Raw genomic sequence first — 12,284 nt, 5'->3', positions numbered from 1 at the left:
TATGGTGAACTACAAATCAATAAGGTATTGTCAGTATGCTGAAGTATAATGCAGTAACGAATGCTTTATTAAGCTTGAATACCACATCTTCATCTGAAGGTGTTGTCTTAATTTTGTGCGTTTCAACTGGCGAAGCGGTTACTAAGGCAACTCCTCGTGACTTGCGTCTGTCTCTCCCCCACCCCCGCCACCGCCCCCGCCCCCACCCCCACCCCCACCCCAGGCTGGAGCCCAAGGAGCTTGACAATTTTGTCATCGGTGTCCCAGGAAATGACACGTACTGCCAGCTGCCTCCTTTCTCTGTGATTGAGCCCTTCGTGACGAAGCTGCCCAAGGTCAACGTGCAGGTCGGTTGTGGATTGCAAACGACATACTCCAGCTAGCCAATTGTTGCATGGCCTTGCGTGCATTTTCTTTTGGAGAACGACAGGTCCATGTCACGTTCAGCACTGTTTATACCGTATGCGATGGCAACACGGTGGAGTGTGGTGCAAGTTAATCAGGATAATGTGGTTGTTCGTTAAAACACTTTTTTGTTATAACATTAGTACTTGCGTGTGTGTGTGTTTGTGTGCGTGCGTATGTGTGCACGCGTATGGGCATTTGTGCGTTTTTTTCTCAGATGTACAGTTTTACGTTGAACCCACTGCGGGGAGAATCGAATGAGACCATCACCGACAAGGTCTGCAGTCTTTCCCTGAGGGGCGAGAAAAGACAGGAGATCAAGCTGCAAGGCCTGAACGAAATGGTTAAGGTATGATTTCCCCTGGCCTGAAAGAGCACCTAAACTCACTGTTAGGTATAATTTCCCCTGACCCAAAGGAGCACCTACACTCACTGTTAGGTATAATTTCCCCTGACCCAAAGGAGCACCTACACTCACTGTTAGGTATAATTTCCCCTGACCCGAAGGAGAACCTGCACTCACTGCTTCAGCCTGGCTCCGCTCACTGCGCTGTTCTGAACGATGCTTCCGTCGGGGCCTTCTCTATGCAAATGAGTTCGGACAGGCACAGCTGCTCTCGGCTCATGAAACTGGGATTAAACTCCCAAACTAGGCAATGCAGGCCAAATGTGAATCAAGATTCAGAAATTACATGGCCTATTTCACGCCTCAGTTGTTTTCAGAAATGTGTTTTTTGGTGGACCGTTTGGGTGGAATATTAAAAATATGAGAAAGTCTAACGGCTTCCGTGCCGGCAGTGTTATCTTGATTGACATTTATATGGCTTAGTAGTACCTCCAGAGAGGTACTCTGACATCATGGTTGGGGCAGGGCCAGAGTAGAATGCAGAAACCCATCGAGAGAGCAGCCAACCTCCTGGATGAGAGGCAAACAGAGGGGCGAAAAACAGTAAAAGAAAAGAAAAGGAAAAAAAAGTTTTTAGTCCATAACAGTTGGTACCCAGGTCTGCAAAACGTCTTTGTACTGGACATGAATTACAGGCTTTAAAAAAACAAATCACTCTGCTTTTTCACTCTCCTTTTGTCTCTGCAGATATTTATGCCACGCGAAGACGCCCTTGAGGTAGAATACCAGAACTTGACGATGGATGAAAGATCAGTGGTCACAGCCACCTTCAACGTCTCGGACCCATTGGCCGCGGTCATTTTCAAAATGGAGCCAAGCAAGAATGTGTCCATTCAGCTCCAACTGGCATACGACTACACGCCCAACGCCACCCATTTTGACTACAGCACAGTCTTGAGCAGCACAAGTAGGATACAAGCCTAGTATTTATACTGTATATTACAACAACAACAACAAAAAGTTTTAAATGAAAAACCATTTATGTTGTGTTCCTTCTGTGAATATTAGAGTGTCAGTTTGGTATTTGTTGTTTTGAGAAACCGCTAAAAAAAAAACAAATCTCAATATGCCAGCCATCCCAGCATCCCATTAGGTTCTTAAAGTAATGGTGTGCCTACAGTCCAGATGGAATCCTAACTGTGCCAGTGGCCCAGAGTCCTCAAGGGTGACATATGATTGGCTAAAGTGTTTCCAAGGAGGGAGGGCTTCGGTTGGTGTACTGAGGTCATTTCCCACCTCGCGTGGGTTGATCTGGCCCGTGCGATTTCCACCAGCTGCACCATGGCGAGTCCTCTAGCCAGGGCGGTGCCGGCATGGCAAGACTGCACGGCGAACAGAAGTGGGGGGGGCACGTCTGTGTCCTCTATGGAGGACGTGGTCGAGCGCTAGGGCGCACCCTCCTAAACTTACGGAAGAGTCTACGGCTGTGGGACGAGGCTTACAAATACGAGCAAAAAAAAAAAGTTGTTCAGGAAAAAAAAACTAAACGACAACAAAAGAAGAAGAAGAAGAAGAAGAAGTAAAAAAAAAAAAAACGTGCTGTTGGTTGTTTTTTCAGCGGGGTACCGCTGGCTGCTCACCCCGGAGATGCTGAGCTTGGGCACGGGGAACTGGACCGCCCAGCTCTTCCTCGTCAACTACACCGACGGGCGCAGGAGCATGGAGCTGAGATTCGTGTCTTTTGTCACCAAGTGCATGTTCTGGAACCAGGACAATCAAACATGGAGCACCAATGGCTGTGTGGTACGCCACCACCCATGTTACCCATACCAGAATTGGGCATTGCCCATCCTGTGATGCCTTTTTTTTTTGTTTGCTGGTTTTAGAGAGTGTATAGCTAGCTGTACCTTCTTACCCAAAGCAACAAAAAAATGTCACAATGCCATAATGTAGTCAAGAATAAATCGTATTAACATGACATTACATTCTCTTCAACAAATGGCATAAAAATGCCGATTTCTAGACATTTCAACAAGAAAGGTTATTTTTGTAACCCGTGTCTTGAAACTGTCACAGTTCTGTCATCTGCAGTTAACCAGCAGATATCCAGATTAGACATAGCCAGTGAGTTCTGTCACCTGCAGTTAATCACTAGAAATCCAGATTAAATTTAGCCTGTGAGCACACCTGAAGCACACCTCACCTCATACAGATGCTCATCAAACAAACCTTCACTGTGTAGGTGCAATTGATAATGAGTGGTAGTTCCACATGGAAAATGGAACAAAATTCAATGGGCCAAAACAAAATGGTCCAAGTAATTTTTTACTGGTTGATGATCATGACAGTTCCAACTTTTATTGTGAAACCTGTAATTTGTGAAAACGCGCGTGGGCTAGATCTTCACATAAGGCAAACAAGGTTTTCTGTTTTTTTTTTGTCTCTGTTTTAAAAGTCGCGCCCCCTTTTCCATGTTATCTTTTTCCCAGGTGGGCGTGGACTCAGAACCTCACATGACACAGTGCCTGTGTAATCACATGACCTTCTACGGGAGCTCCTTCTTCGTGATGCCCAACCAGGTGGACCTGTCCCAGACGGCCGCGCTCTTCGCCAAGGTGTCGGAGAATTACGTGGTGGTCGTCATGCTGTCGGCCTTCTTCGGCCTGTACCTGATCCTGCTCGCCTGGGCCATCTACGCAGACAAGCAGGCCTTCATAAAGGTGAGGCCCAGGCCCCTGCTCAGGATGACATCACATCCTGCTGTGATGACACGAGGAACCTGTCTTGGGCTGCACGGAAAGGGCTCCAGACTAGCATTTCTGATTGGTGGGTTATGCAGTGTTATGCACAATGTTATTGGTTTACATTCCAGCGGAGCTTGGACTGCATTACCTGCATACGCGTGCACTCACGCACATGCAGTATCTACACACACACATATATATGCACACACACACACACTCACACATACATAAGGACTCTCACAAACGCATACACACATGCACACATAATATACCTACACACATACACGTATGCTCAGACACACATGGCCACACATAAGCAAGCAGACACATACACACAAACATAAGCATGCCAACGTGCACACACACACACACACACACGCACACACATTAGCACACACACACACACACACACACACGCACACACATTAGCACACACACACACACATATGTGCACACACAATACGCATCTTGTTTCCTTTGGTCGTAGAAAAAAATGACCCTGCTGGCCGATAACCATCCCTGTGCTCAGTACTACTACCTGATCAACGTGCAGACTGGGCATCGAAGAGGAGCGGGCACCACCGCAGAGGTGACACCTTCACCCACCTGTAAAAGCACTTTCCCACCTGAGATGCACATTATACCAGAGATTACCTTCTCTAATTAATTGCGCTGTATGTGTGCCATGCTGTTACATTACATTACAGGCATTTAGCCGACCCTCTTGCCCAGTGCGACTTACACAACTTTTTCATGCCATTTGCGTTGCATCCATTTATACAGCTGGATATATACTGACACAATTAGGTTGGTTAGCTACATTGCCCAAGGATACAACGGCAGTGTCCTACACAGGTATCGAACCATGTGACCTTTAGGTTACAAGATTGGTTCCTTACTTTATTTAGAAAATATGGAAAATGTGAGCAATATTATGTCATATATGTTATCCCGATTAAGCATTTGCAAACGTTTTGTACAGATCAGTGGTGTTCCCAAAGTGTGGGGGGGGGGGGGGGGGGTTTGGGGCACATAGAGACAATGTGGTGGGGTTTGGTGTGAGGTGGGCTTAAAGGGAAAAAAGTCTGTTCGAATTCAAAAAGACCAAAACAGCAAACGATTGGGAAGCACTGGTAGAGAGCATTCTGACATCCTCAAGCCAGGCGTTGGGCAAGCATATGGTTTTCCCTGCAGGTTGAGCTAATCCTGGTGGGCTCGGACGGACAGAGCACACGTCGCCACCTCACTGACCCTCACAAGCCCGTATTTGAGAGGGGAGGAGTGGACATGTTCCTCCTGGCCACGCCCTTCCCCTTGGGGGACCTGGACAGCATCAAAGTTCGGCACGATAACACGGGGAAGAGCCCCGACTGGTGAGAGCCGGGAGTGGGAGGGAGGGGGGCTGCGCAGGCCGAAGGGTTTTGAGTCAGTTGAGATTTTGGAATTGATTCGATGATTTGGAATTGTGATTTTTGTTTTAAAACACCTCCAGAATGCTGGGTTTGCATTTGAGTTGAAATTACAGGAAGTAGAGTTTAACAGAATATGAAACACGAAATGTATACTCAGTTCATTTGGATAAATAGGCCACTCTCAGCTTTCAAAATCAACTGCCACTTATGACTCCAAAAATGCTCATACTTGAGTTCAATTCCAGCTATGGACTCATTATCCGTTATCAGTTGTTTTTCTGTATTTGTTTAAATATCTTCAACTGAACTTAACTTTACCAGTAATTCACAACTCAGTTTCGAATTGACCCCAGCCCAGAACCTCTGCAGCAGTGACTACCACTTTAATTATCATGGTGAAAACAACGGAATAGTAATTACGGAAATGTCTGCCCCTGTTAAGCTCCTGGAGTTGGCGTGTTTAAAAATGCTATTAAGTGAGCAGTGGTGCATTGTGGGGGTTTGTGCGCCAGGCTGGGGGCGATCAGCTTCCGAAACAGCGGGGTTGTGGGATTTGGGTTCACCTCCTGAAGGGGGTGTTCTGAGGTGCCCCGGTTCTCCCCACGTGAACTTTAGAGCAGGGCAGGGGCACTCTGAAAGGGTCCGGGAGGGGACCCATTGCTCGCTAGGTTTTCTTACTCTGAAGGCACTCTGAAAACAGCTTAATGAAGCACCTAGCTGGGAAGCATACAAGGTCTGTGACTTTTTAGATGCTTTCTGCTACTCTGATGTATCATACTTAGCATGCAGTATGAGGTTTTTTTTTTGTTTGTTTTGAGTTACACATTGGATGATATGTAGACCTGTGTGACCGTGGATTAGATCTTCTGCTAAGCACACAAACAGCCTGGCCGCCCTGATGTGGTGACGTTGCGTGACCTTCATCCAGGTACCTGAACAAGGTGACGGTGCTGGACATGCAGCTGAGGAAACCCTGGCACTTCCTGTGCTCCGCCTGGCTGAGCTCCACCAAGGGGGACGGCTTTATAAAGAAGACCTTCGACTCGGCCAAGAGGGAAGAGCTCACCAGCTTCAGGTGACCCCAGCCTCACAGCTCCATCTCCATTTGGCCGAACCCGCCACATTCTGGGCTCTCAGCCCTCCTGCCGCTGTTTCTTTGAACGTTAGCCAGTTTTAATTACCGTACTGGTGTTTTTTCAGACTTCTTTTTCTCTGAGAGTTCCTATTCAGTTCATTTTTTCTATTGACCTGTTTTAGTCTTCCCCTGTGTTTATTATGTTACTATGGCAATACAGCTTACAGTTCATTTTATTTTCACTTGGCATTTTCTGTATCTATACAACGCTCCTCTTTCAGTGGGTTGCCAGTGTACTAGCCTATAATTGTTAGCGCTGTGGGCTTGGAACTCAAAAGCTGCGAGTTCTACAACACCAGCTAAGGTGTTGTCCTCGTATCCGTGAGGTGCTTAACCTGAATTACTTCAGTAAATATCCAGCTGTATAAAAACACAGTGCATGAAAAGGATGCAGTCTTTGTAACTTGCTCTGGATAAGAGTATCTGCTAAATGGCCAAATATAATGTGCAATGTATAAGTATAATGTAATGCAATTAACCTTGAAGGTTCTGTATGGGACTGAATTGCTTAGATGGCTTCAGTCCTGTATGGCAGTTAGCAGGTCAGGTGGCTTATATTTTGTATGGGTGCTTAATACTTCAATCAAAGTTTGGGCTACTCCTCGCCAGCGCAGGTTTCTCTCTTTCCGCACACAGGAACCTGTTTCAGACCAGGACGTCCTCGGGTTTCCGGGACGAGCACATCTGGGTGTCTGTGGTGGACCCCCCTCGCCGAAGCCCCTTCTCCCGGGCCCAGCGCGTGTCCTGCTGCATGTGCCTCCTCCTCTGCACCATGGCCATCAACATCATGTTCTGGAACAAGCCGCAGGACCAGGAGTCTCCCGTCATCTTCAGCATCGGTGAGCGCTTCTGCTCTCGGGCCGCGTCTCAAAGCTGGGAAGCCATTTTACAGTAACCGGGGCGTTTTGGGCTTGGAAAATGGTTCAAAGTACACATGTGCAACCTGGGGTCACTCTGTTCCTTTTTTCGGGTGACCGCAAGCTGGGTCTTGAGGATTTCGCTCCAGCCGCACGTTTTTGTCTACCTGAGCCGGCTACATCCTGTATCCGTTTGACTAATTTAGCTCTCCCCCACTCCTGAGAGCGTTTGCGTCGGTATAGTAAATCAGGCAGGTCTTTCTCCATACTGATGATAACCAATGAAAAAAAAAGGGAAATTGTGATTTTTATTACACTGTTGCTCTGTGGTCTTCGGCCTTCGATGCCTTTGGTCTTTGCTTATCAGTCACGCAGTTCAAATGCGGTTTCAGCGGATGGATATCGATTCTGCTACGCATTACGGTGATCTAGCACATGAGCAGGTTTATCAGAATATGTAGGTACCAAGGAATTGGTGTAGGCTGCATTACCCCAGTAGACCCCCCCCCCCCGGGGTCTTCTTACCGCGTGCGGTAACGTTCCTTTTTCCTTGGCGCAGGCACCATGAACGTGACCTGGGAGGACATCATGATTGGGGTGGAGAGCGGCCTGCTCATGTTCCCCATCAACATCCTCATCATCAGCATCTTCCGCAGCATCAGGCCCCGCCCCCTCCCGTCAGAGAGACGCGACGACGCCCAGGACCGGCAGCGCGTCCCCACCGTAGAAACCTTCCTCAAGGTCACCGCCGTTTTTCGCTCCGGCTCTCCGTCTGGCCGAGCAGCTCCCTTAGGACTCCCCAAACCCCCGTGCGTGCGGTCTCCTGACTCCTCTCAGTCACCTTGACCCCTTTCAGCCAGGTCACTGTGTGCGCTTCCCAGGGGCTTCGCTCGATTGGCTCTCTGTTAGCGTCCCCCTTCCTCGATGGCCTAATGTGGGCTGCCCTACTCCCCCCGCATGCTGCCGCTCTGTGTGCGAAGGATGCGTCTTTGTGTCTCCTCCTCCAGGACACCGAGGCTCTGGTGACCATCCTGAGCGCCAACAGCAAGAACAGAGTGCCGCCTCTGGAGAAAAACGTGGAGACGTTCAACGACCTCTACGTCGCCCTGTCCTCGGTCCAGGGGGTCCTCCAAATCATGCAAGGTGCTGGCTGCAAAAGATCGATAAATAAGCAACAAAATGCCTCGCTGTTGTTCTGTTTTCTGGCCGTACCCATTAAAATTAATTTGACTATTCAGATGTAATATTAAATTGTTTTTCAACTTAGTTATACACACATAAAAATTAAGTTTTATAATTTAGTTGGTTTTGTGTTAAGTGGCACTTAGAAAATAAGTCATAAACAGCATATAATTTACCTATTTGGCTAGTACTGCAGGATGGGCTGGGATTGGTTATGGTTATGAACACGGCTATGACTTTTATAGCATTAAGCTCTGACCATATCTAGCTATGATCCTCTGGCATTCCTGTGACATTGGCACATTGTTTGTTGCACTTTTTGCATGGAGGTGAACCGGTGTAAGATCTGAGTCTCTTCTGACCTTCCTCTGTCCTCCAAGATCTGGGGCAGGACAACGAAGACGACCACTGGTGCCACTGCAGCCACTTCGTCCTGCACTATCTCTACCACCTGCAGAACCTCCTAAACGAGATCGGGGCCGGGGTCTTCTCCAGCCGAGAGGACTACCAGTGGCTGCAGAACACCCTGGCCCTGCTGCAGAAGAAGGCGGAGACCATGTACACCACCCTCGCGCCGCGGGGGTAAGGACCAATCACCCGCTTCCCAGAGCCTCGTCAAAGCAAGGCCACGCCAAAACACTGTGTCAACTGTTCGCTGTTGTCGCTGGAGATGTGTCCTGCCCCCCCTTTCTCTCTCTCTTTCTCTCTTTCTCTGTCTCACTCTCTCTCTCTCTCTGGCTACGGAGGAGTGTGGTTGAGGCTCTTGTGCCTCAAAATAATATACATGCAACTTACGTGAACATACAGAAATACAGTATATACACTTATATATACTAGCCTTTGGGCATACTAGTTAGCCTTTTAGCCACTAGAAGACAACATTTGCACACAGTAGTGTTTGGGTGCTGGAACAGAGGCCTCTTAGACAGACACACATTTTCAAATCAGAGGAGTGATCTCTCTGTCTCTACTGCCCCTTCCCCAGCCTCACAACAGCCCCAAAGGAAGAGAAGAAGTCCGGCTGCTGGCTGCCCTGGTGGTTTGTGTTCGTGGGCTGGCTTCTGCTGTTCTCCATCAGTGGCATCTCCACCTTCTTCACCCTGCTCTACGGCTTCGTCTACGGCAAGGAGGCCTCCACCCAGTGGGCCATCTCTCTGGCCCTGTCCCTCTTCCAGAGCATCTTCATCCTGCAGCCGCTAAAGGTGGGTGGGGGGTGCCGCCAAAAACAAAACAAAACAAAAAAGAAATCTCTATGTGCCGTAGAATAGTGGTTAAAAATAACTATGGGTTGTGGGTCGTGGCAAGACACGGAAAAGCACTTACAATCAATTTCCACATAACACAAGTAAGCGTAATTAAGGAATGGGCCTGTTTACTCATTTAGTAAGTGTTTGATTTGCTCCTTGAGTGGGTTGTTTGTTCAGTACACTTAGGATCCACTGTTCAAGCATGCAAATGCAAAAAAAATAAAATAAATAAAAATAGTCCCAGAGGTTGGTTGATTTGGCTTACCGTGTGGGCATGGTAACAATGGCATAATTCTGCTTTGCGTGGCAGGTGGTGGGCGTGGCAATCTTCTTCGCCCTGTTCCTGAAGACGGTGACGGTGGAGGAGAGCGACGAGGTCGAGGGCCTGCTGAAAGGTGGGAAGCGTTCTACCGACTGTGGATGATTCAGAGAGCTGAATCATTGTCTGATTCATTCAGTCCGGACGACTGAGATAATCCTGTAACACTGTCTTGTTCCTTGTTTTTTTTGTAGAACAACAGGAGAGGTGTAGATTGTTTTCCCAGAGGTCAAGGCCCTGAGAGACTTTATGGAAGAATGATGATGATGAAGACCCACCTACTGCCTACTAAGAGGAATTTGTAGGACTTCATGGGAATTTATGGAATTTATGCCCCCCCACCCCACCCCCCCAATCATTTTGTGATTTATAATGCCTTAATCAGCAGAGAATAGAACTACTCTGTCTGTGATTCACTGACACCAGGATGGTAAATGGTCACTACTTTTCCTCATAATATTCTGGTGAATGAGAAATAAACTAAACAAACCTGTTATAAGTTCTTTTAAAGTAGATAATGTAAAATATTAGAATTTCTTTTTTATCATAGAGATTTTTCACTCTGATATTCAGATCATGAGCTTTTTGAATAGTGTACATAATGCAATACGTGTAAATGCTGAAATGGAATACACTTTTGATATCTACTTATGTCTGCTGATGTCACGAATGTGGGAGGTTTAGTCCTCCAGCTCTACCAGATTTTCCATATCTATGGTATTCAACTTAAACATTAAAAAGCCTGCCATTTAAAAATGGCAGTTGCACAATATTTAGAATGAAGTGTGTAACATTTTAGTGAGCAGATAGGCAAAGCTAAAAACGTACTGTACGAAATTACTAGATGGGTTGGATTTGATGTTTCATGAGGGTGTGGTGGTTCATCGCTTGGTTTGAACATCGGAGAAAAAATTTGCTTAGGCAGGATTACTTCCCCACATTCCGTGTGCCATGACATTCTCTGGACTTTTAAAAATTAATGACTAACGCAGTCCGTAGGCCGCAAAAGCCTCACCATTCCCTGGGGATGCACTGAAGGCCAAATTAATTAAATGTTTGCGGGGATCCTTCGCACCCTCAGAAGTTCCACGGAGTATGCATTTTACCGTGATATTTACTGAGCGCCAGCGAAGATATTTGCATATATTAAACAAAGTGTGTTCCGAATGTGCCTCAGCCCTAATGCACGTACAATTGTGGATGCATTCAGAGAGAGATAGAGAGAGAGAGAGAGAGAGAGAGAGCACTAAATAAGGAAGTGGATTAATGCGATCGTAATGCAATGAGGCCTAATGAGGTGCGCTCACTGCTTGAGCTGTGACTGCAGGTCTTCTTACGGACATTTGACAGGAACAGGTGCAAGCTGCCACTAAGGCTGTGAGAGAGAGAGAGAGAGAGAGAGAGAGAGAGAGAGAGGCCGCTTGCAAAATAAATTGTGGCGACTGGTCGTGAGAGTGATTAGATCACTACCGTAGCTGAATGGCATTAGATTCATTAATTTCCCCTTCCTTTCACTGTGCTACCTCATCTGGTTCAAACTAGTCTCATCAATGAATGTTTGCCCATTAATTCATTCTCATGTCTTAGAATGAAACTGCTTGCTACTGTTATTGTAAAAATTAGGTGGTACAGCTGATCCTTTTTATTTAAAGTTTTAAATTGTCATTTGTTATAATTTTGTATCATTAATGTTATGATATGAATGCGTAACTATCCAGATAAAATGATTTTATTTATTTTATTTAATCATGATCGGAGCACTAGAAAAGCAACAGAAAAAAACCTGCTGTCATTCTTGTGGTGGATAAGGGGATAATAAAGTCATGAGCCATGTGAGAAAAATAATATAACCATTTCTGTGATTTAACCCTTTGCTGAACAAATAGTATGAGTATTGGCACCATATACCAAATATTTGCAGTGTTTTTTTAAGAGTCCATCACACCCTTTTTAAAACAAAATGTGGAGTAAAGACCTGCTCTTTCCTTAATGTACCACAGCGATTTATGGAAGACCTTTCAAATTACTATTGTTAAATGGACTAGATTAAATAAAATTTCATTGATTGACAGGTTATTGATTGATTTTTTTCATTCATTGTTTGGCTATGGGGGTAAAATATGTGCACCATACATACTAAACGTTTCTCAGTGACTTCCTTAGATGGCTTTTAATGAATTTATGCTTGAACCCTCGTTGAGTGTGCAAGTTTTTGTGAAAAAAAGACTTGCTGTAGTTATCAAAACAGAAGTCTGTTTTACCCCAAAATAATCATTTTCCTGCCATTTCCTTGTTCCCAAAAACCCACTCTAGTAATTGGATTATTGAAACCAGTCAACATGAACTCTGCTTGAACTTCCACAAAGAGTGGATTAAAATTGGTGCATGGTCAGTGATGGTCAGTCCCGGGCTCATTCTCAGTTTCCCGATGGCCATATCGCAGTAAAACGTCTCTTCGGCATTTGGTTACAGCGTTTGGTCACACCAAACAAATGCCGTTGCCATGACAAAACAATGTGCAGCAGTAAATCCTTACTCTCATGCAGTCAGAAGCTCGTCTAATGTTCCACAGCCCTTCCCACACTCATTTGCCTTGCCAGAGGAGGAAATTCATGAGTGTTTCTGTAGGAATGGACC

At 46.2% G+C, this 12,284-nt stretch overlaps 2 protein-coding genes across 2 annotated transcripts; both read left to right on the top strand.

Annotated features, from left to right (window-relative positions):
- Positions 1 to 2,223: 2,223 nt before the first annotated feature.
- Positions 2,224 to 3,565, top strand: LOC135256168 (polycystin-1-like protein 3). Its single transcript, XM_064338012.1, has 3 exons — positions 2,224 to 2,554; positions 3,241 to 3,471; positions 3,527 to 3,565. The coding sequence occupies exons 1-3, from the start codon at positions 2,399 to 2,401 to the stop codon at positions 3,563 to 3,565; spliced, it is 426 nt and encodes a 141-aa protein (XP_064194082.1). The 5' UTR covers positions 2,224 to 2,398.
- Positions 3,566 to 5,331: 1,766 nt separating this feature from the next.
- Positions 5,332 to 11,681, top strand: LOC135256167 (polycystin-1-like protein 2). The gene is made up of 9 exons (XM_064338011.1): positions 5,332 to 5,357; positions 5,836 to 5,982; positions 6,679 to 6,881; positions 7,459 to 7,640; positions 7,907 to 8,042; positions 8,462 to 8,663; positions 9,067 to 9,283; positions 9,639 to 9,723; positions 9,842 to 11,681. The coding sequence occupies exons 1-9, from the start codon at positions 5,332 to 5,334 to the stop codon at positions 9,886 to 9,888; spliced, it is 1,245 nt and encodes a 414-aa protein (XP_064194081.1). The 3' UTR covers positions 9,889 to 11,681.
- Positions 11,682 to 12,284: the final 603 nt, after the last annotated feature.

The sequence above is a fragment of the Anguilla rostrata genome, chromosome 5, assembly GCF_018555375.3.
Source record: "Anguilla rostrata isolate EN2019 chromosome 5, ASM1855537v3, whole genome shotgun sequence".
Classification (NCBI taxonomy): domain Eukaryota; kingdom Metazoa; phylum Chordata; class Actinopteri; order Anguilliformes; family Anguillidae; genus Anguilla; species Anguilla rostrata.
This window is presented reverse-complemented; position numbering and strand designations above follow the sequence as displayed.

What these genes read in the sequence shown, in the direction of transcription:
- LOC135256168 (XM_064338012.1), top strand. Translation starts at nt 2,399, where the DNA reads ATGCTGAGCTTGGGCACGGGGAACTGGACCGCCCAGCTCTTCCTCGTC. An exon ending in GGAGCACCAATGGCTGTGTG is followed by an intron (nt 2,555 to 3,240) that starts GTACGCCACCAC and finishes TCTTTTTCCCAG; the next exon opens with GTGGGCGTGGACTCAGAACC. An exon ending in ACAAGCAGGCCTTCATAAAG is followed by an intron (nt 3,472 to 3,526) that starts GTGAGGCCCAGG and finishes TGATGACACGAG; the next exon opens with GAACCTGTCTTGGGCTGCAC.
- LOC135256167 (XM_064338011.1), top strand. Translation starts at nt 5,332, where the DNA reads ATGTCTGCCCCTGTTAAGCTCCTGGA. An exon ending in ACCACCCTCGCGCCGCGGGG is followed by an intron (nt 8,664 to 9,066) that starts GTAAGGACCAAT and finishes CCCCTTCCCCAG; the next exon opens with CCTCACAACAGCCCCAAAGG. An exon ending in GGTCGAGGGCCTGCTGAAAG is followed by an intron (nt 9,724 to 9,841) that starts GTGGGAAGCGTT and finishes TTTTTTTTGTAG; the next exon opens with AACAACAGGAGAGGTGTAGA.